The sequence below is a fragment of the Podarcis gaigeae genome (assembly GCF_964106915.1).
Source record: "Podarcis gaigeae genome assembly, chromosome: 10".
Classification (NCBI taxonomy): Eukaryota; Metazoa; Chordata; class Lepidosauria; order Squamata; family Lacertidae; genus Podarcis; species Podarcis gaigeae.
In genome coordinates, this window is record NC_139686.1 from 51,828,057 (window position 1) to 51,850,999 (window position 22,943).

Here is a 22,943-nt window from a genome sequence, read left to right on the forward strand (position 1 = left end):
CCATACTGCACCTTCGACCTCGGACTGGACTCGGACCTCGCCTCACAGTTAACCCACGGGACCAGCACAGATAACATGTCAGCTGGCTGCTCTGCCTCTGTCTCCCCCGCCCTTCTTCTAACACTTCCCAACTCTTCTGTTTGTCTGTCTCTGAGTCATGACCTTCCTCAAACCCCTCAAGTAATCAATGCTGCATTCCTCTTCTCCTGCAGGGTCAGGAGAATGGGGTGGGTGATCTCCACCATCCCTCTTCCATCTCATCCCCTTGAGTCCAGTCTCTGATAACATCCCTTCTTCACACATGAAAAGAGAGAGAGGATGATGTCTGTTTTCACTTTGGAATAAACTCCCTTATATATGAACTCAGGAAACTGGTTTGTTCCAACTGGAGTTAAAGAAGAAGAAGAGTTTGGATTTGATATCCCGCTTTATCACTACCCTAAGGAGTCTCAAAGCGGCTAGCATTCTCCTTTCCCTTCCTCCCCCACAACAAAGACTCTGTGAGGTGAGTGAGGCTGAGAGACTTCAGAGAAGTGTGACTAGTCCAAGGTCACCCAGCAGCTGCATGTGGAGGAGCGGAGACGCGAACCCGGTTCCCCAGATTACGAGACTACCGCTCTTAACCACTACACCACACTGGCTCTTAAAGCAAACCAGGATCAAAATATAGCGTGAGGGCTACCCATTGGGGTCAGGGAATTATTTCTCTTCTCTTAACCAGTTGACCAAAATAAAAAATAAAAATACCTGTTTAAAGTTGCCACTGCGCCTTTGCTCCCAGTCCATCATGTCATGGAAAATAGGAATCATTACATTTCGAAGATCCGGTTGAGGTATCAGTGTCACTTCTAAGAACGGGCCAATCAGTGCTGGGATGAAGTGGACTTTGTGTTCCCCTAAAACAAAAATGAAGCCAGATTGACTTGAACTACATTCAGGGATAAAGTACTGCAAAACAGAAATGATATAACTGTAAGATGGATTGAGTTATGTGACGTCATAAAGATCTACAGTACGTTTTGTCCAATAACGTTTTCAGCGTGAATCATTTTATGAATAGATATAAGAGAAAGAAACCAAGGACAAGATAAAGATAGGCCTAATCTTACACATGGATGAGACTGCTCATGTCTCACAGAGATTTTGAGACTGGGATGTGGAGAAAAAATAGCTCGGCCTTCTTGAAGTGTTTTCCTAAGAAATGGGTCTCTCCACCAAACCAATTCGCACTGACTACCTTGTTAACTGGAATGCAACATGAATCAAACGGGACTATGAAATAAATAAAATCCTCAAGAAACAATGATCAAACAGGACTAGAAGCAAAGATTGCATAGTACATGTTTTCTAAAAGGCCAGTTTTGTGTTAGAGGTACAAGCTGTTCTGGCATTCTTGTATCTGAATCTTCAGAGACTGGAGCAAGTGTGAGTACCCACCTGAATGTATATGCACATCAGGTAGAGGCAAAAAAGTGCACCCACCCTCCATTTTGTAGTCACAACAATGGAAGTGCAAATTTCACCTGTAGAAAAGGAAGCTGGCACTTAGCTTTTGGGGGGGGGGGCAACGAATCCCTTTACAAACAAAAACAAAACAACTTAAGGGTGAAAGTTGCCCACTAAGAGTGTTTCTTTAATTGGAATTAAAGAAGTTTTATTAATTTGAGAACCGCCCAATGGTCCATGAAGAAGTTACTGAAATACGTTGGCTGAAGTAACATAATGTTCTCTCTGGCAACAAACTAGTATTACCCATCAGATTAGCAATGTTTTCTAATCTGCATGGATATGGCAGCAAACAGATGAAGTAATCCCTGCTAATAGCACCAACAGATAGAGAGACCCAGGCATGGGTTGTGGCGCACAACATGCATTGTGTTGCTTCAATATAACCCTTCACATTATATTCACATATAATTGGTTTGGCACCCTTCAGAGTCTTGTTATTTTCCATTACGAAACTTGACAGCAAATTCGCTCGTGGGAGTATTTTCAAGTTCTCTATAATGTATGTGTTTTGAAAATACAGAAGATCAATACATGACTCTTATCTGCATTCCAAACAACACTGGCAGTTCCAGTAGAATATAATATAATACTGTATGCCACTACAAACAATGTATAATGAACCCGCAAATAAAAATGATGATATTCCTAAGGATCCCGTGATAAGAGCTAGGCCTTGGAGCTGAACGACAGTAACTCACAAATCCAAAGCATATCCTCCACCCAGATTATGGGGGGGGGGGGGCAGCAACCACAGCCCCCCAAGCCAGCAAGGGCCAGCACAGGTGACACAGCCTCCTTTTGAAAATAATAATAATGAACAAATTCCTATGACCCACAAATAACCTAGAGATGCATTTAAAATAAATGCACTCATTCTACACATGTAAAAACACACTGATTCCCGGACCGTCCGTGGACTGGATTTAGAAGGCAATTGGGCCGCATCCAGCCCACGGGCCTTAGGTTGCCTACCCCTGGTCTAAACCACTGAGCCTCTTGGGCTTGCCAATCAGAAGGTTGGCAGTTTGAATCCCCACGACGGGGTGAGCTCCTGTTGCTCGGTCCCTGCTCCTGTCAACCTATCAGTTCGAAAGCCCATCAAAGTGCAAGTAGATAAATAGGTACAGCTCCAGCGGGAAGGTAAATGGCATTTCCGTGCACTGCTCTGGTTTCGCCATACTGGCCACATGACCCGGAAAAACTGTCTGCAGACAAACGTTGGCTCCCTTGGCCAGTAAAGCGAGATGAGCACAACCCCAGAGTCGTCTGCGACTGGACTTAACTGTCAGGGGTCCTTTACCTTTTTATCTTTCAGTATAATGTGCCCTTTTATTTCATTGGACTATTTTTGGCAAAGTACAATTATTTTCCCTCTGGATTTAACATACCATTTGTGTCTACTACAATAATAATTCAGTAAATTCTATCAACAGTTTTTTAAAAAAACAAAAACTAAACTAAACCCACCATACACACATTTTATAGAACATTGCCTGCCCATCATTTGGGGCATATATATCATCATCATCATCATCATCATCATCATCATTATTTTCCAGCATCTGTCAAGGAAGAAGCAAAACAATATTTCCACGTGGATCTGCATTCCATCCCACCCCCTGTGATTCATAAAGCATGTGAGTTCTGCATTTTATTAAGCTAATATTTCATTATAGACCATATAAACCTTGTTTGTCAATAGTCTGATCAGCAAACAAGCATTCAAAATTACTTATTGACTCAAGTTGTAGAAGTGAGTCTCTACGCCTCTAGGAGGTATATCTGGCACCTTCATTATACAGTTTCTGGAGAATCCTGAAGACTCTCCTTTTTGCCCTGGCTTTTGACACTTCAGGTGTACTTATTTCTGTAATTGGAAGTTGCTGTAAACTGTTTTTAATATTGTGTTGTAATGCTGCGTTTTAATGTTGTCACTCACTCTAGGACCTTAGGGTGCGGGGCGGGTAATAAATTTAATAATAATAATAATCCTAAAAAGTAAACTGAGGTGAAGTATCCAATACTCAATTTTCTCCTTTTGCCACTTAATCATAAGTTGCTTACCAAAATTTCTTATCAAATTCATAAACCTTAATCAAAGACTATTTATACTATTTACAAGCAATCATAAACAAATTCAAATGAATAAAATCATTTTGTGGTGACATGGAATAAGCTAATAATTAACCCCTTTCATAAGCTTCAGTAAAATGTGTATCTTAATCCAAAATTAAAATAGTAAAAGACAACTAGCTAGAACCATCATTAATTCATTGATATTGTAATTCATTCAACAATAAGTTGTAATTCATTCAGCGTTAGGGTAAAATAACCTTATCCAAAATGAAGCCATTCATTAATCAGTTAAATAAGGCGGTCCTTCATTAATGCATGTAACCAAAGTGCATTAACCAAATATCCAAAGAACTGAGATGAATCATTTAGATGTGACAACAGAATATCCTCAAAAAAGGTGTCCTTGTTGCTATTAAAGAACAGTGAATAGATAATTGTGTAGGGAGCAATCCTATGCCTGAGAAGCTGGTGTGAAGCAAGCCAGTGTAAATTAAGCTGGCATAACGTTATGCCAGATCCAAACCTGTTCAGCAGAGAAATTGCTGCTGCTCTACTTAAGCCTGGCAGAAAGAAAGAAAGCCTTTAAAACAGTGCTCTGTGTTGGGTTCCCAGGTCACATGACTGAGCTGAACAAGCTTGGGATTGAGCCTAAGTCCCTGCTCTCTGGGTCCAGCACACCACACCCCCTTGCACACCACTTTTTTTGGGAATTCCAGCAGCCTTGACTCAGCCAGCTTTGGTCCTGGCTGAGCCAGGATAGGAAAGTTATGCCAGCGTATATTTGGCTGACCAGAGTTGGCAACTTAATGCCAGCTGAGCCAGGTATATGAGATGGAGATGTGCCCTCATCCCAGCACATCTTGCCATAGGATATCCCTCTGAATCAGTTAATCAATTTGATGGTTAATCAGTGGGGCAATTAGTTAAGAGATTAGCAGCCTTTTATTGACTCCAATTAGTCATCTAGGTAACTGGCTTGTTGTTAAGTGGTAAGCAGTCTTTTATACTTAGGGGAGGGAGAAATTACTCTGCAATAAATCATTTAGTCTAGAGATACTTATCCAATGCTACAGCATATTAGTCTCTTAAACTGTCAGCTGCACCACCAAGTCAATTAGGTTTGTAACAAACAGGATGTTGTTGGCTAGTTATTACCATTTGCATCTTTAGACTTCAGCATCTTGCAAGCAAGTTTTCTGAACCAAACATCTTCCACATCTTTTGGCAAAGCTGGCGATGCTTAAACGCCTTGGCAGTGTTAGAAGGGGTGGTCTAATCACACTGTTGCCATCTGTCCTCTTTAGAGTATTACAGAATCATAGAATAGTAGAGTTGAAAAGCATCACAAGGGTCATCTAACTCAACATCCTGCAATACAGGAATCATTTGCCCAATGTGGGGTTCAAACCCTGAGATAGCCTCAACCTCTATGGTCTGAGCTATTTCTGAAAGCAGGGGTGGGGTACTGTGGTTCCCCAGATCCTGTTGGACTACAACTCCCAGCACCCTCAGCCAACATGGCCAGTGGGCAGGGACCATGGCAGTTGTAGTCCAGCATCTGCAGGACCACCCAGCCTTCAAGAAACTGGGACCATCTAGCCCTGGTAAAGCAGAAACTGACATAAGACCCTTGCCAAAATTCTCAGCTCCACACTGTTATTTGCAATGGCTAAGAAAGATACAGGGAAAGGGAATCTGCATTCCTCCTCCTTCTCCAGCCTCGATTTCCACCCATGTGTTTCTTAGAAGAGCAGGGATTGTACAATCCTGCAGGAAGTGAGAGTGGCAACTGACAGAGGAAGGCTCTCACTGCAGTTCCTGACTCCATCCGGCTATTTGGGTGTTTGGAATTAACATTGCTTGTGACTCTGTAGTCTAGAGCGGAGGAGGAGTGATGGTTGATAACAAGCAATATATTGATTAGAATAATCAACTTCAAGGTCTGAAGCACCTTCTGCAGATGTGCCACGAAACTGCATTCACCAGATGATAGTGGTCAATGGTTTACCACAATCCTTCAAAACAGTATATTAATAAGTATTGCCTCCAAATTTAAGGATATGGAAGCAAGTGCAAGCTTTCAGGATCCACACATAAGATCTGTTTCACTTCTAAATCTTCATTTGTTAAGGCTTACCGTATTTTTCGTCCCATAGGACGCTCTGTCCCATAGGACGCACCTAGCTTTTGGGGGGGGGGGAATAAAGGAAATTTTTTTTCCCTTTATTTCCCCCCCAAAAGCAGGTCGGGGAAACCAAACCAGGTCGAGGAAGGGCGCTGCACCTCCCTGAGCTTGTGGGGCTGGCCGATGTCTGCCTCAGGCGGCAGGCTGCTCTCCGCAGTGTGGGGAGCCCTGCGGGGAACTCCTGCAGGGCTCCCCACGCTGCGGATGTCTGTCCGGCGCGCGGGGCGCTCTGCTTCAGGGTGCTCCGCCCGCCCGGCGGCAGGCTGCTATCCGCAGCGTGGGGAGCCCTGCGGGGAACCCCTGCAGGGCTCCCCACGCTACGGATGTCTGTCCGGCGCGCGGGGCACTCTGCTTCAGGGTGCTCCGCCCGCCGGACGGCAGGCTGCTAGCCGCAGCGTGGGGAGCCCTGCAGAGAACTCCCACAGGGCTGCCCAGGCTGCGGAAGCGCTCCCGAAGCGCTCGGCGCTCTACTTTCAGGGCGCCCAATGCTCCGGGAAGCAGGCTGCTATCCGCAGCCTAGATAGCCCTGCTGGACCTCCTGCAGGGCTGCCCAGGCTGCGGATGTGCTCCCGAAGCGCTGGGCGCTCTGCTTTCAGGGCGCCCGACGCTCCGGGAAGCAGGCTGCTATCCGCAGCCTAGACATCCCTGCCGGACCTCCTGCAGGGCTGCCCAGGCTGCGGATGTGCTCCCGAAGCGCCGGGCGCTCTGCTTTCAGGGCGCCCGACGCTCCAGGAAGCAGGCTGCTATCCGCAGCCTAGACATCCCTGCCGGACCTCCTGCAGGGCTGCCGAGGCTGCGGATGTCTTCCTGAAGCCTGGAGAGCGAGAGGGGTCGGTGCGCACCCACCCCTCTCGCTCTCCAAGCTTCAGCGAAAGCCTGCATTCACCCCATAGGACGCACCCAGATTTCCCCTTCATTTTTGGAGGGGGAAAAGTGCGTCTTATGGGGCGAAAAATACGGTACATACTGTAGGTCACACTTTTGCACAATTTTCTAAGTAAAGCAACTCCAGTTTTTATACATATATATGGATCGGGATCTTAAGAAAAACCAAAAAGCTTACCTAAATTTTGCCACATGCTGAAGATTTCACATCCCATTGTCACCCGCATATCGCCGTATCTGTGATATATTTTTAAAAACCAAAGATTATTTGGCAGATCATTTCACTGTATCATAAACCACTGTATCATTTCAAACCAAAGAAGGGCAACTTCTGTGCATTTTGCTCCTGGAATTTGAGTACTTGTAGAATACGTGGCTGAACAATCCTGCTCCTGTCAACCTCCTGATCATAGGACAGAATAATATTTTTAACTGTACTTGCTTTGGGGATGTTTTTAACCAAAACTGCTTCTAGATGTGTTTTTTAATTGGAATTATTTTCAGAGTGTGGCCCAGCTATCAAGTTGCAATGTAATATAGAGTTCTCACAAGATTACACAGACACGATAGCTGGAATTCCAAAGGGTGTGCTTTTGTGGAAGAAAACTGCAGTCATAACTGATGTCTTCCTCCCTGCCATAACAGTTCCTACTGCTAAAGAGGTAATGAGGCCTTCAGTTTAAAAAGCAGCATGTGTCTTCAGCAGTGGGGATCACTGCAACAAAACAGTGAGGAAAAATTTGAGCTATACATATAGTTATTCTCACAGGCAGACCTCCTTTCTTTGATTCCTGACGTGTACTTCTTCTGCACATCGACCCCATTCCTTGCATTAAAGAGGAACTACATAACTTAGAATTAAGATGGACCAGGCAGATTTCATCCAAGAGCTTGGATGGTTTGTACAGAATACCCAAAGTATTCCTTTTCTTTTCCTGGCAAGGGTCATTCAAGTTATGTCAGCAATAAATTCAGCTGTTAAGAATTGCCCATCGTGACGACTGCTCTGTCTGTTGTTGTTTTTAAAAAAGCATCTTAAATCCAGCAATATGGGTTTTTCTTTTCTTTTTTTAAAAAAGTTACATCACAGGATAGTTTCCCCCAAAGACCGCTACCTTACTTTGCATAATAAAGAGTAACAGAAATATTGGGTGCTCTCTAGTTCAATAGTGATAGTGATACTTACTTTTCTAACACCTTTTTCTTCTTGGATGGGGTAAACATCTCTAACTGCAGGCATAACTGGTTTATAAAAATGACAGCCAGGTAAAAGTAGGAATCCCATATCTGGAAGTAAAGAAGAAGAAGAAGAAGAAGAAGAAGAAGAAGAAGAAGAAGAAGAAGAAGAAGAAGAAGTTTGTTATTCATATCCTGCCCATCTGGCTGGGTTTCCCCAGTCACTCCAGGCAGCTCCCAACAGAATATTAAAAACACAATAAAACATCAAACATTAAAAACTTCCCTAAACAGGGCTGCCTTCAGATGTCTTCTAAAAGTCAAATAGTTGTTTATTTCCTTGACATCTGATGGGAGGGTGTTCCACAAGGAGGGCACCACTACCGAGAAGACCCTCTGCCTGGTTCCCTGCAACTTTACTTCTTGCAGTGAGGGAATTGACGGAAGGCCCTTGGAACTGGACCTCAGTGTCCAGGCTGGACAATGGAGGTGGAGATGCTCCTTCAGGTATACTGGGCTGAGGCTGTTTAGGGCTTTAAAGGTCATCACCAACACTCTGAATTGTGCTCGGAAATGTATTGGGAGCCAATGTAGGTCTTTCAGAACCGGTGTTATATGGTCTCGGTGGCTGCAAACACAAAGTGTGGTTGTTTCCCTCCTATTAAGAGATACTACAGCCAGGGTTGCTATATTTTGAGGAGCAAAAAATAGGACACATTTGCCAACTTCCACTTGTAACTATAGATTGCTTTGACAACTCTACCCATGAAAAGGAGGATGTGTCCTGGAAAAAGAGGACATATGGCAACCCTAGCTGAGCAACACTATGGTGACCATGATTTAGATGTATGCTGCCATGAGTGCTTTTTTTAAAAAAAAAAAGTAAGTGGGACATGTTAATAAGTAAGTAAGTAAGTAAGTAAGTAAGTAAGTAAGTAAGTGCAGGGGGATGCTGGGAAGGAAAATGTTTGTTAAGATCAAAAGTTCCAATGAAACACATTTTAACACCACGAGCAGGTCAGTAAATACAACACATATGTCCACGAACAAAACTAAAAAACTCTTTAAAAATTAGAATAACTAAGAAAAGGTACAGGCAGCTGGATAACCTAAAATGCAGATCATTCTAAAACTTCCAAATGAACTAAAATAGAAGTCCTACAAAGTCATATTCTGAAAGAGTTTCAGCACAGGATTGCGATCCTCTAATCATTGATCAGCCTAAATCTGTGGCGGTACTATTGCTTACCCAGAGACTACAGGAAGGGAATGAAGTTTAGGAGAACTCATTGCACTGGAAGCCCAGCGTAGCAACAGAGTGGAATGGAAGATACCAACCGACATTTAGGAGGAAAAGATCGTTATTACGGAAGCCAATCGCTAGCTTACCTTGTAATCAAAGCTTTCATTTAAGAAGTTTTTACGAAGGGCATCCGAAAGATATAATACTGTTGTAATAATAACACTAGAAAAAGAAGAAAATATTACATATTTTAGTAATGATACTGGCTAAATTATATATATGATCTATTTTCTTTTATTAAGGCAACAAAACCAACTGCAGACTACAAGATAAATGATGCATAATAAAATCTTAATAACTTGTGAAATAGGAGTCTATAAGCTACTGGAATATGTATTTCGCATCTAGTTATGTTGATGTGAGATATGAAATATTCTGATTAATACATCTCTTCAACTCACAGAATTTATGAAGGAAAGCAATGGGGGAAAGCTATTAATATACTTTTGTGTATTACTAGCTTTGTTTATTTGTTCTGGCACAACCAATTTCTTTTCCTAAAAGTTAATATGTCCATTTCTAAAATTTATGTATCTAGGACTAATTACGTGTAGGCTTTAATATAGAACCATCATCCTTAGCTCAGATTTGCCAAGTACAATCAATGTCATCAGGGCTGAAGTATAGCTGGCAAAGCTGAAAGCTTTGTATGTATGTATGAAAAGACACCAATCTCCTCTCAAATATATTCCAACACTGATACACTATTTTAAATCTATTTCTGATGGACCCTTTCCCCCACCAATCACCTCCTGACTTATTGCCTCTTCCCTCAGCCCTAAGCAAGACTGTTAACATTCTGTGGGATATTCATGTTTTGAAAACACAATACAAACAAAAGTCCCATTGGTTTATTCCAGAGATTTAAAGATCCAGAAACTACTAAAAAAGGAAAAACCAACCCCACCCAACCAAAAAACCCCAAACACTTTCCCTAAGACCATACATTTTGTTTGCTCATAGGACATCAGAAGGATTAATAAAGTTTCCATAAACTATGCAGACTACGTTCTTGCATCCTTCAAAAGACCAGTGAAAACCACCATTGGCCACAATTTTGTTCAACTAATCATCGAGAGCCAATGTGGTGAAGTGGTCATTGTATTGGGCTGAGGACCAGGGGAACCCAGGTTCAAATCTCCACAGAAACATGAAGCTCACTGGGAGATATTCAAATAAGTTTTGTTCAGAGCAGACCCAGTGAAATGAATGAATGTTACTAAGATAGGTTAATTGATTTAAAAGGCTCCAATCTGAGTAAAGTGTAGTTGCATACCTATTCCTAATGAGTCTTACAGAGTTGTTGTGACTATAAAATAACTGATCTTTTGAAATCCTAGATTCTGTTAGGCAACTAAAGTTGTATTACTTATTTGGATGTTTTCTCATCCCCAGTGCTATTTTTTCTGGGGGTACACATACCCCTAAACATTTTGTGAATCTAAGTTTAGTTTTATTGAGGGACAGTATTTCAATGAGTAGGAAAATGAGAGCACCCCTAAACATTTTATTTTAAGAAAAAAGAAGCACTGCTCATCCCTATTTAAAGGAATGCATAACATCCAAGTTTGTAATGTACTTGACAAACTGTCACATCCCGTTTAAACATGTTGCGAATAATGCAGTTTTTGTCTTGCAAACAACGTTCTAGCCGATCCAGTGCTCAGCTGGTGTACCATAGCTGAGAATCTGTCACACTTAAGAGGCCTCACTCCAAGCTCCAACTCACCAATGCCATGAAAACTAGCAGAACTTTCACGCGTGTCACTGTGCACAGGGCTGCATCCTACATAAATAATTTACTTCTAAATAAGTAAGATTATATGCAAAAAGGTACAAATCCTCACATGATTACTTGTTTTATGCCTAGTACCAAGGACTAAGTTTTCAAATGAGGCTATTGATGTTTTTCCAGTACTGTGTGTTTAAATACTCTGTGCATTCTGGGCCTCCTCAGCTGATGAAGGATTTAACTTGCATCAAATACTGCCAGTTCTTTGCAATCATCCTTATGCTTACTTCGCTTTGCCAACCTAGTCATTGATGTTAGAATTCCATTTGTTGGCATGCAATATGTTCCTGACTTGAAATCAACGGTAGTTCTCTGGCTTCACAACCGACAACATAGCCATCTTTTCTCCTTTTCAATTTTAAATTACACCAAACAGTACCATGGTTAGCAATGAACTGCTGGACATATATATATATATATATATATATATATATATATATATGCAGGTTTTGGTGTCCTCGGGTGTCTTCCCGTGTAAAAGTTGGGGTGTCTAGGCGACGTTTCGACGAGGTCTCACTCGTCATCTTCAGGCTGGTGCTTTCGGCTTCTTGTTACTGGAACAGAGCGGGATCTCAATGTTTGAGTTCCTATAAATACTGTAGAGGGGGTGTGGTGTCTAGCCTCCAATGTTCTGGGCAGAGAGGAAGTTCCCAGGCTAGTGTGCCTTTTCTTCTTTTGTTCCTTAATTACTTGAGAGATACCTTGAGTGATTTCTTGAGTGATATCCTGAGTACCACTTAGGTGGGTCATTAGGTGTGGATTAGTTGCTAAAGTCTTTGTGTCTTGACTTCTTGAACTTTGTGAAGAGTTTTCCTGAGAAGATGGCTGTATTGCACTTAGTTGTGCTTTGGCTTGGCTTCGTGTATAGGGGCGAGCTGTGGTTTTGTGGCTTGTGTCAGCCAGATCTGTGTAGGGATTGCAGGGGGGTGCAGCATCCGGAGGTGCCACCATGGACTGGCTACTGGATGGTGTCAGTAATTCATCTGTGGAGAGGGTCTGGGTTTGGGTCTGGTGTGGTTGATTGGTGTTGGCGTTCTGTGTGCCTCTGGATCTGGTGTCAGTTTTTGTGGGGAGGGCTAATTTCCAGATGTCTGGCAAGCGGGATGTGTCGTTGTTCATGCAATACAGCCATCTTCTCAGGAAAACTCTTCACAAAGTTCAAGAAGTCAAGACACAAAGACTTTAGCAACTAATCCACACCTAATGACCCACCTAAGTGGTACTCAGGATATCACTCAAGAAATCACTCAAGGTATCTCTCAAGTAATTAAGGAACAAAAGAAGAAAAGGCACACTAGCCTGGGAACTTCCTCTCTGCCCAGAACATTGGAGGCTAGACACCACACCCCCTCTACAGTATTTATAGGAACTCAAACATTGAGATCCCGCTCTGTTCCAGTAACAAGAAGCCGAAAGCACCAGCCTGAAGATGACGAGTGAGACCTCGTCGAAACGTCGCCTAGACACCCCAACTTTTACACGGGAAGACACCCGAGGACACCAAAACCTGCATTCCTGTACCCGTGAAAATCTACGAAAGCAAATATATATATATATATATATAAAAAATATCTTTTGTGGGACAAAAGCTGTAAGCTGCTAAAGATTTCACCGTTCTTCGTGTTTGTCAATTTTTGAATTGCTTTCCTTTCTCCAGAGTCTTCCTGTCTGATTTCATTTCACCACTGGTCTATCTAAGACACGTGCTCATTTCTTTGACCTATTTAATGTGGAAACCATAAGCATTCCATACTACCTGTAAACTATAAACCTTAATGGCTTGTTAGGTTCAAGCCAGAAATGGCAGACTATAAAGGCAACAAACAGGACCAGTAGAGACCCCTATCAGACCACATTCCCTACTGCAGCTCAAGATAATGCTCATCCTTCATAAAAGCTTTCTGGCTGAAGAGAGAAGGAAACTCTGCCGCTTCTCCATACCACAAACTTGCCTCTCAAAACAGCAATTCAAAGATACACTTAGAAAAACTACAGGGCTAAAAAAACTCTTTAAAAAGTTTAATTTCTCATTAGGAACCAAAACATTTGAAGAACCAACATTTAGCTTAAATTCGTAACCATTTGTCCCTAGGCCACCAAAAATGAATGATTCTGTTTCTACAGGAACAATATTAAGAGTAGAATGACATTCGTGTTTCTGGAAAACTAGTTGTTATATGTTATTTTAGCAGACAGCAGCATAGGAAGACTTTGCAGTCGTCAACTTTATCTTGTATTCATCCAAATGTGCACGCATAAATGCTTAAAAGATATTTCACATTACTTAGGTCTTTAGTCTGCAATGCGCTGCCAGGAGACATGCAATTTGCAAGCAGGCAGAGCAACCTAATGTGGCTGGAGGGAAGGGGAATCCTTGACAAAAGAACCATGAAATTCAGAACCTTACAGGTCCTGTGCTGGCTAGGGGGAAAGGGGGAAAGGGAGGACTGGGGTGGGGAAACAAGTACAGTGGTACCTCGGATTAAGTACTTAATTCGTTCCGGAGGTCCGTTCTTAACCTGAAACTGTTCTTAACCTGAAGCACCACTTTAGCTAATGGGGCCTCCCGCTGCCGCCGCGCCACCGGAGCACAATTTCTGTTCTCATCCTGAAGCAAAGTTCTTAACCTGAAGCACCATTTCTGGGTTAGCAGAGTCTGTAACCTGAAGCGTATGTCACCTGAAGCGTATGTAACCCGAGGTACCACTGTATGTCAGCACCAGAGCTGCTATTCATTTTCCCTTTCTTGCCATTAGTCTGTTGGAGAAATTGGAGGAATTTGAATTCTACAGATTCAGAGTCTCTCCTGCACATGCCCAAGGTCAGATGGCTGTTGCTATTCCCAGAGCCAAAACAAAGGCGTCTCTGGGGATGGAACTCCTTCTCTGCTTGTGAAGAGGGAGCTTTGAAATATTCTCTGGCCGCTCAGATGACCTACCAGGGGCCACAGAACCGGTTCTTAAATTATCAGTGTTATTCCCAGTCCTATTCCCATTAACACCAGTTCTACTGTTACCATTATATTTAAGCAGTCTTACTTGTTAGCAACTAAACGCATCACTGTCCAGTCCTTTGGAAACATCTCTGGCCGTATTAATATTCGAAAGACTGTAAATATCTGTAATAAGAAATCCTAGAGCAGAGGAGAAATATTCCATAGGTAAGAGAAAGAAATGTGCAGCGAATCGTTTTAGCATTTGACATTACAAAACTTGCAATTAAGAAGGAAACAAGATTCTAATAGGTTATGGGGGGGGTGTAAAAGCAGCTACTTTTTTTTCCTCCAAGGAAACTTCACAGGGATTATGAAACGATTTAATGACGTGCTTTTAAGTGAGATGCAGACAGGAGATTGTGTTGTCAAAGGCTGCTGAATAATGCATTACTTCTGCGATACAAATAAAATGTAAAGTTAATCTTTATACCACGCAGACATTTTCAACCTTTAAAATAGTAACACACATGATTCTTGAAATTTGCAAACTTCGGCTTTACTTTTCGCAAATAAAGGGTGTAGACTGCATGTGAAAACAATTTCTACCAGATTGGGCTGCTGGTGGGGGACTCACATGATTGAAGGCTGGAAGTGTATCATCCAGATGTTTACCCTCAACATTCTGTTACTGACAAATCAAATTATTCTGATTGCCTGCAGCACCTGAAGTGCACCGTCAGCTAGTGGGGCCGTAGCAATTTGGATTGCTACCTAGAATGCCTACATGAGGGACTGGATAGCTCAGTTGGTAGAGCATGAGACTCTTAATTTCAGGGTTGTGGGATCGAGCCCCACGTTGGGCAAAAGACTGCAGGGGGTTAGCCTAGATGACTCTTGTGGTCCCTTCCAACTCTACAATTCTATGAGGGTTACGGGAATCCCTTAGACAATTAATGATGAACAATACTATTCCCTGCTCTGTTACGATGTAACCCTAATGCTAGTCTTTAACCTGCAAAGAGGGATGAAGTTGTCAAGATGTGTAGAAGTGTGTCAACCTAGCTGTAAGTCTTCAGACTTTGCTGTGAAACTTCTGCTGGACTAGATCTGGTATCCTAGGGATAGGTACTTTTGAAAAACATGGACTGGCAAAGAGATGGATATCTATTGCCTGAACATCAATTTCCCTGCCTGAAACACCCAAACTAGCAGAACAACAACAACTGAAACAGCCTGATTCCTGGAGGCAGCAAGTCAATATTATTATAGCCTGTAATAAAATCACAGCTTCATAATGGACGTAATGATCTGTGTTCTAGGTCTGGTGGGGTGAAGTCTGTAGCAGTCATGCTGGAAGCTGCTCAGATAATATCCACCCATGTGCACTTCCAGGCTTTTAGCGCATGACATGTTGTTCTTGGGTTCTATATATACACAAATTCATGCATTTTCAATAGTACACAGCTGGCTCTGGTAAGATGCGTCTGTCTCCCTCATTACTGACTTGCAGGAGGAATGTAAAAACATTCCTGTTTACCCAGGCATTTGATGGCTAAAAGATACTGTTCCTGGCAACTCTGAAATCATTAGCTGAGAGAATGTGGTGGTTTTAAACTGTTCTTGGAATATTTTTAATTATATTGGGTGGAATTTGCCTAACCAGCCCTGGCAGCTGCACTTCTGCTTGTGCAATAGGGCTTCTGTCCCCCATCCTGCCCTGTGCACATACCTCAAAATTGACCCACTGAAATTAATGAGCATGACTAACTTAGGACCTACTCTGAGGCGAACGGTGAACTGTTATCTCATCCCCAGAGTCATTTTGTCGCAAAGCAAGGATTTGAACCCAAATCTTCAACAACTGAGCTCGGCAGACAATCCACTTTATCACACTGATCCGTATACATGAGAAACCTTACATTAGCAAGTCACCACTAACCCTAAAACAATAACCTAAGAAAGTTAGGTCATGCTCGATTCCCACTGGGATCAGTGAGCTCATTTAACTGGCTTTGGATTGCGTCTCACAAGTGAATATCAACGGTCGCTTAAGTAAAACAGGACAATCATGAATAGACTGGAAGGGGGAGAAGTTGATGAGAACATTTGTAGATGCTAAAGCACAAGACTTGCTACTTACCCTCAGCTCGTCCCTCGTCTTGAATCTGTCAAGGAGCTGCTGGTAATGTCTGTCAGTCATTTGGCGCAATAATGACAAAAGACATGAAACAAACTCTCCCTGAAAGAAATGGTTTTAAAAGGAAAGGAAAGGCATTACAAAGTAAACACAGTTGTTGTTTTTTAAAAAAAGTATGTGTTTTCTATTAATTATGGAGATATGAGGGCAAGCATTATTATTATCATCATCATCATCTTCATCATCATTTATTAAGTTTGTATACCTGCTCTATACCTGCAGGCCTTAGTTTAGGGCAGTTCAAAACATAAAACCACAAAATAAAAACACAAAACACATAATAAGAACAAGAACAACCCACTAATCCCCCCCAAAACATTTTAAAAGGACATTGTTTGTCAATCAGCCAAAGATGTCGAAGAGGAATGTTTTTTGCCTGGTGCCTAAAGGTGTATAATGAAAGTGTCAGCCAAACCTCCCTGGGAAGAGCATTCAACAAAGAAAGCCCCTTTGCAAAGATGTATCTTAAACGACCCTATTTATCTACATGCACTTTGACGTCCTTTCAAACTGCTAGGTTGGCAGGAGCTGGGACCAAGCATCAGGAGCTCACCCCGTTGCGGGGATTCGAACCGCTGACCTTCTGATTGGCAAGTCCTAGGCTCTGTGATTTAACCCACAGCGCCACCCACGTTCCTGCAGTATAGAACTCGCTTATTAGAAAAGAAGTCCAAGTGAGCACTTTGGCACTTACGTCTGAAGGCCGCATTATGCTCAAGGCATTACATGCAACTTTATCACTGGTTTCTTTCTTTAATTAGCAGTGGGGTGAGGAGATATATTTCCATCAGATATTTCACCCCTTCCTTCCTAGCAACGGTCCAGAAAGAAACACTCCCCACCCCACCCTGTTCTGCATGGCTATAAGGCTTAATAAAAAGCTCCCATTTGGTGGATATGGATTTCTGCCCAAATCATGACTGGAGACCCGAAGGATAAACCTCCCCTCCGCACATTCTGCGGGGCCCCTGCACCTGTAAATAATTAAAGAAATGGAGCTGAATACTATGAATTTTGCATAATGTATAGATTTTGCCACCAGTCAACATGGACAGTGCTGTTAATATTCCAAGAATAAGGATGACTTATGTTCGTTAAACACAATTTCCATGTTGAGCAAATATCTTATACATTTGGGGCCTTTCAAAACAATGCTAGCACGATGTCCATACCAGTACCAATGTGGAAATGGAAGCAGGCCTCACACCATATGGAAGGAAGAACAGTTTATATGGTTAAAAATCTGGTCTAAGTGAATTAAGCTACTTCTCTGATAATAGATCTCTTTCCATTCTATCTGTATACATGCAGATTAGTTATCTTTTGGCTTGAGCATATATGCAACATAAATGGGCATGTCTTGAGCAACTGAGCATATATGCAACATAAATGGGCATGTCTTCTACTCGAAATCAGCTGAAATAAATAGGAGCTCGTGTAGGAAGAAATCACAGCGTTTGGTCCCTTTGCTTGTCTTGTCTCAGTGACAAGACTGCATTTAGTACATGTTTCAGGGCTTCAGTCCTACACATACTCAGCCAGGGAGTAAGCACTATTGAACATAGTGGGATTTGCTTGTGTGTAAACATGCACAGGTTTACCCTATAAGCCAGGCATAGGCAAACTCGGCCCTCCAGATGTTTTGGGACTACAACTCCCATCATCCCTAGCTAACAGGACAAGTGGTCAGGGATGATGGGAATTGTAGTCCCAAAACACCTGGAGGGCCGAGTTTGCCTATGGCTGCTATAAGTCACCATGTGCACTCCTTTAAGTCGCTGACACACAGAAATAGTGAAACATTGTGCAGTCAAGGTTGATGGAAATGCTATTTTTCCTTAAGCTTGTTTCTATAGCAAGACAACTCCAGCTTCTGAATTTGGGATGGAAAGCCGAATCTGGTATTTCTGTGCAAGTCCACCTACATGTCATAAAATGTGCTCATTTATCATTTTGATAAGCATAGAATGGGTTCCTGACAACACATGGGGACCAAACCTGCCACCTACACTCAAACTGGGTGGTGTCTTTCTTCGCAAATATCTCAAGAGCATTTGGCTCAGTAGGTTGCCATAAGCAAGTACAGTTCTGCATGAACTTGCTACATAACAGTATATAATTGCCTTATGCTGTGCGGTGAGTCACTTAAAAATTAAGTGCTTGATGTGGCACTTGAAACTTCCCCGGCTTACACGATATGGTGCAAGGACCCCAAGAGCCTATTCTTTGAGACGGTGTGAAAAATACTGCCATACAGCTTTGTGGAAAGGGAAGCCACCTCTTTCTCCAAAGGAAACCTATTAAAATAAAACTTGCTCAAACTTAAGGCTATACTTATCCCACAAGCCTTATTTAGCAACATTTGCGTATGCGAATTGTTAAGCAAAAGTCAATGGACTTATATTCAGCAAGCCTTCAACAACATAGGGGGGAAAAAAACCTATTGTACAATTTAGCATTGTTATGACTTTTGAAAACTAAAATGTAAAGAATCCTGAAATCTTATCAGTACATCCTGCCAGAACTACAGCTTGCTGCTAACATCTGCAGGTGTGGTAGTGCAAGTGCTGGACCAGTCTCTTGCCTCGGTGATGGACTGGATGAGAGCCAGCAAACTGAAACTCAGTCCAGATAAGACTGAGACACTGTTAGTTGCTATTTCCCTAAACCGGATGGATGAAGGTTGCCTGCCTATGAAGAGGACACACTCTCTCTGAAGGAGCACACATGTAGCTTGTGGGTCCTTTAGGGTCCTTTGCTGTTGCTTGAGGCTCAGGTGGCCTAAGCGGTGCAGAGTGCCTTCCATCAGCTTAGGCTGGTGGCCCAGCTAAGCCTGGACAGACTAACTACTGTTGTCAATGCTCTGATAGCCTCTAGGTTACTGAAACATGTTATATGTGGGGCTGCCTCTGAAGATGGTTCAGAAACTTCAGCTAGCGCAGAATTCAGAAGCCAGGATGCTCACTGGTAGCATTGCCATATTTCAAAAAGTAAAAACCAGGATACCCCGAAAGTTGCTGAGCCAAAAAACACACAATTTTTTAATTGACTTGTCTAGGATCCAGGACAAAGCGCCACTCCCCACCCACCTGTCAATTCTGCCTTTGAAATCCCGGTAATGTCTGGGAAAATCTGGACGTATGGCATTGCTACTCACTGGGTTTGAGCATATTACACCGATCCTGGCCTGGCTGCACTGGTCGTCAGTTAGTTTCCAGGACCAATTCAAAGTGCTGGTTTTGACCTATAAAGCTTTAAATGCCGCAGGACCACAATACCTCAAGGGCCATATCTCCCATATGAACCAACATAGACCCTGTGATCATCATCTGAGGCCCTTCTGCATGTGGTCCCTCCACAAGAGGCCTAGAGGGTGGCAACACGAGAACAAGCCTTTCCTGTGGTGACTCCCTGTTTGTGGAATGCTCTCCCCAGGGAGGCTTGCCTGGTGCCTTCTTTGGCCCCAGGCAAAAATGCCTCTATACACAGAATCAGGCCTTTGGCTGACTGTACATTCTACGGCCTTTTAACTGTGTTTGTGAGACAGGGCTTAATGGTTTGTTTTTGTTCTTATTTTATCATGTGTTTTGTACTCTCATTTTATATTCTTATGTTGTGAACTGCCCTAAAATCTCCGGATGAAGGGCGATATATAGATTTAATAAATAATAGCAAGAAAGGCACGTATTAACTCTGTCAACAGTACTTCAATTTGGGGGGAAATAGAGAGAGGTGAAAAATAAAGTTCTCACATTTTTTATTAGATTACCTCTTAATTTTTCCCCTCAGAACAAAGTAGCATTTAGAATACACTGCTAGAAACCTTTTTCTATCAGGAATATTTTTTTAAGTGGGGGCGACTAATAAGGCTGGATGTCAAAGAATGGGTGTGCTAAATATTTCCCTGAAACCTTTGCTATATGAACAAAAATAGGTCAGCTGCTCTTTTAAGAGTTCTTCTGTGCCTCCCACTGTGTAAGATACCTCCCATTTTGACAAAAGCAGAGCACAACCTGACATTTTTTCACTTACATAGCTTTTGTGTTGTTCTCTGAGAAATAGGATTTGAACAGCCTAACTCACATTAACCTCTCCGTATCATTGAACAAAGTAGGACATAGGCTGGTTTTCTACTTACAAGTGACCCAGATACGAGAGAGGTGTATCTCCTTTTTAAAAAAAATAGAAAAGCAGGTGAGGAAAGCTTCCAGTTTCAAAACAAACAGCAGAGGAAGGGATTGCTTAATCCCGTTCTCCTTCCACTATTGGCCCACCATTGGCTATTGCCCTGACTAATCACCCTGCTTTTTCTCTCCTCATAGGAAAAACGTAAGACTTCATATCTTTTCCGCTCTGGATGGAGCAGAGGCAATTGGAACAGGATAACAGCAAGAAGTGGAAAACTTGAGCAGCCTCTCCCACGTTCCTACTTGCCACTTGGGATGCTGCTTTTTTGTTGTACATTTCCCATGAATTTTCTAATTTGGCACTCATACTCAAGAGAAGTTTTTGCTTTTGTCTGATCCAGCAGGCTCTCTTTATGTTCCTAATGTTAAGCACTAGACCTGATCCTCAAATGCTCATTGTAGGACCAACTCCCACGTGTTTAGCAAATCCTACAGAGGGAACACAGGCTAGTTTTTGGGCTAGCCACAAGGACTGAGGCCAGCCATAATAATTTTTAAAGCTAGATGAGGGAGAGAAGGGGGAACTCACATTTTATTTTATTATTTATTTGTTAGACTATTTCTAAACCTCCAACTCATTTCAAAAGATGTCATGGCAGTGTACACGACCAATCAAATTCCTCAATATTGAAATTCAACGGGAACCCTTTGTACAAGCGGATGGCCATTTTCTCTTTGAAGCACACATGAACACAACACACAGGGGCTAGAAGCCTTTTCTTACCATTTTTATACACAGATACAAATTAGGGGAAGCCATAAATCAAATATTCGATCCAGTTATTTCTACTGCGACACTTACAGTAACATCTTGAAACTGAAGCCTTGTCGCGGACCCTGCTGTTTGAGGGCGGCTTGTGATCTCCAAGATGGTTCTAAGCAGCACATCTAGCAGGCTGTTCACAATTACATCTATTTCTTCCAAAACTGACTTTTCCTTTAGTTTGTTTAAAAAGAAAGAAGAATAAATGGACTGTTCGGGTCAGTATTAATGAAAAGCAGATACATTGTTTTCTCAGCCAAATGTTAACAAACTAAATTAATATTCTGAAGCAAATAAGCAGGAAATAGTAAAAAGAAGTCAAACTTCCATCACCCCTGACCATCAGCCATGCTGACTCAGGCCAATGGGCACCAGGTTGAGGAAAAAGGGGAGCTAAAAAAGATTTTAAAGCCAATATTCACCTAGATCAAACACAACCTTAACTGATCTCTAATTCAACACACTTTTTCTACTGGTTCTTCCAAATGTATGGCCAAGAGAAATCATAACTAAATGCAGAGCAATGTGGCATATTCATGAAACAAAAATCATTTCACACACACCCTGACAACTGATTTTTCCTTTTACTGTTAGAAGTCAATTCCATATGATGTAGCTCCTACTTACAGAACTATTTTTCTTTATGAGGCAAAAGATGTTGCTTAGGATGTGTGCACACGTGATCAGATCTTTTTGTTCCTGCAGGTGTACATAGAGGTGGTGCAAAACAACTGGTAGTAGAATATATCGAGACTCTGGAAGGAAAGAAGAAAACTAGTCAACGCGCTTCTTTTGTGGCATCCCAGCCACAAATCCATTCTTATCCTTTAAAGTAATTAAGAAGCAATTTCATCATCCTGTCCTTTCAATGGATGGGACTATGCAGAACACCACACTATATTACTTCAGTTTCCACATACGGAATTACTTGATTAAAAGTGTTCCCACAAGAAGAAGCATTTCCTATGTCAAGACCTACAGCCTCTCCTCTCCTTCTATAGCTCACATTCTCTGGATGAAAACATCCCCAATGTGTTGCATTAAAAACAAAAACAACTACTTGACGATTGGGTTTAATCTCTCAGCTTTATCACGCTTCATCACAATTGCCAATATCTCCAAAGAAAGATTTATGAACATCTGAATTGGGAGGAGGAGATAATATATCTAGTCTAAGGTAATGAAGAGTCGGGAGTCATAAATGAACTCTGCTGCATTACAGAGCCAACCTGGTGCTATGCCACAGAAAACGGAATGCTATACCCAATGGCACTACTTGTCTCCACTTCTGCAGAAGAAAACACGAAACCCCCCTCAGTGTTATACAAATCTGATTAGCAGGTAAATCTGGCTTTGGAACAGAAAGCTATTCACCACAGAAAGCTTCTTTTGTCTTAGAAGTTTGAACAATCTGTTTGTACAGCCTACGAATTCTTCCCTTACCATGCCATTTTTCCGCACTCAATAGCAAATATCGTTGCAATATTGTAAAGAGTTTATTTTCACCCCCTGAGACAGGGGAGTTTAATTACACTTCAGATCACAGCGAGTCTCGGCTTTACCCCAGGACTTCGTGCTTTATTTTTCCAGACCAGAATACTTTAGACAAATGAAAGCATTTTAAAGTTTTATTTAAAGCAGGGCAGGGGTGGAAAAAGGATTCTCCTCCGGTTGGGACTGAGGGGAATTGGGGGGTGGGGGGACAAAGAAAAAGTGCAATGCAGAAATGGGGATAAAGGTAAAGGTAAAGGGACCCCTGACCATTAGGTCCAGTCGTGGCAGACTCTGGGGTTGTGGAGCTCATCTCACTTTATTGGCCGAGGGAGCCGGCGTACAGCTTCCGGGTCATGTGGCCAGAATGACTAAGCTGCTTCTGGCGAACCAGAGCAGTGCACAGAAACGCCGTATACCTTCCCGCCGGAGCGGTACCTATTT

At 42.4% G+C, this 22,943-nt stretch overlaps 1 protein-coding gene across 8 annotated transcripts in view; it reads right to left on the reverse strand.

Moving 5' to 3' along the window:
* Nucleotides 1–22,943, reverse strand: part of DOCK4 (dedicator of cytokinesis 4) — a 248,839-nt gene that overhangs the window by 61,018 nt on the left and 164,878 nt on the right. For all 8 annotated transcript variants that reach the window (XM_083698882.1, XM_083698883.1, XM_083698879.1 and 5 more), the window contains exons 24-31: nucleotides 21,636–21,763; nucleotides 21,048–21,182; nucleotides 16,002–16,100; nucleotides 13,965–14,059; nucleotides 9,221–9,296; nucleotides 7,842–7,942; nucleotides 6,834–6,892; nucleotides 748–896 (exon numbers count right to left, since the gene is read on the reverse strand). In XM_083698882.1, coding sequence (XP_083555008.1) covers nucleotides 748–896; nucleotides 6,834–6,892; nucleotides 7,842–7,942; nucleotides 9,221–9,296; nucleotides 13,965–14,059; nucleotides 16,002–16,100; nucleotides 21,048–21,182; nucleotides 21,636–21,763 — 842 coding nt within the window. The remainder of the gene's footprint in view (nucleotides 1–747; nucleotides 897–6,833; nucleotides 6,893–7,841; nucleotides 7,943–9,220; nucleotides 9,297–13,964; nucleotides 14,060–16,001; nucleotides 16,101–21,047; nucleotides 21,183–21,635; nucleotides 21,764–22,943) is intronic.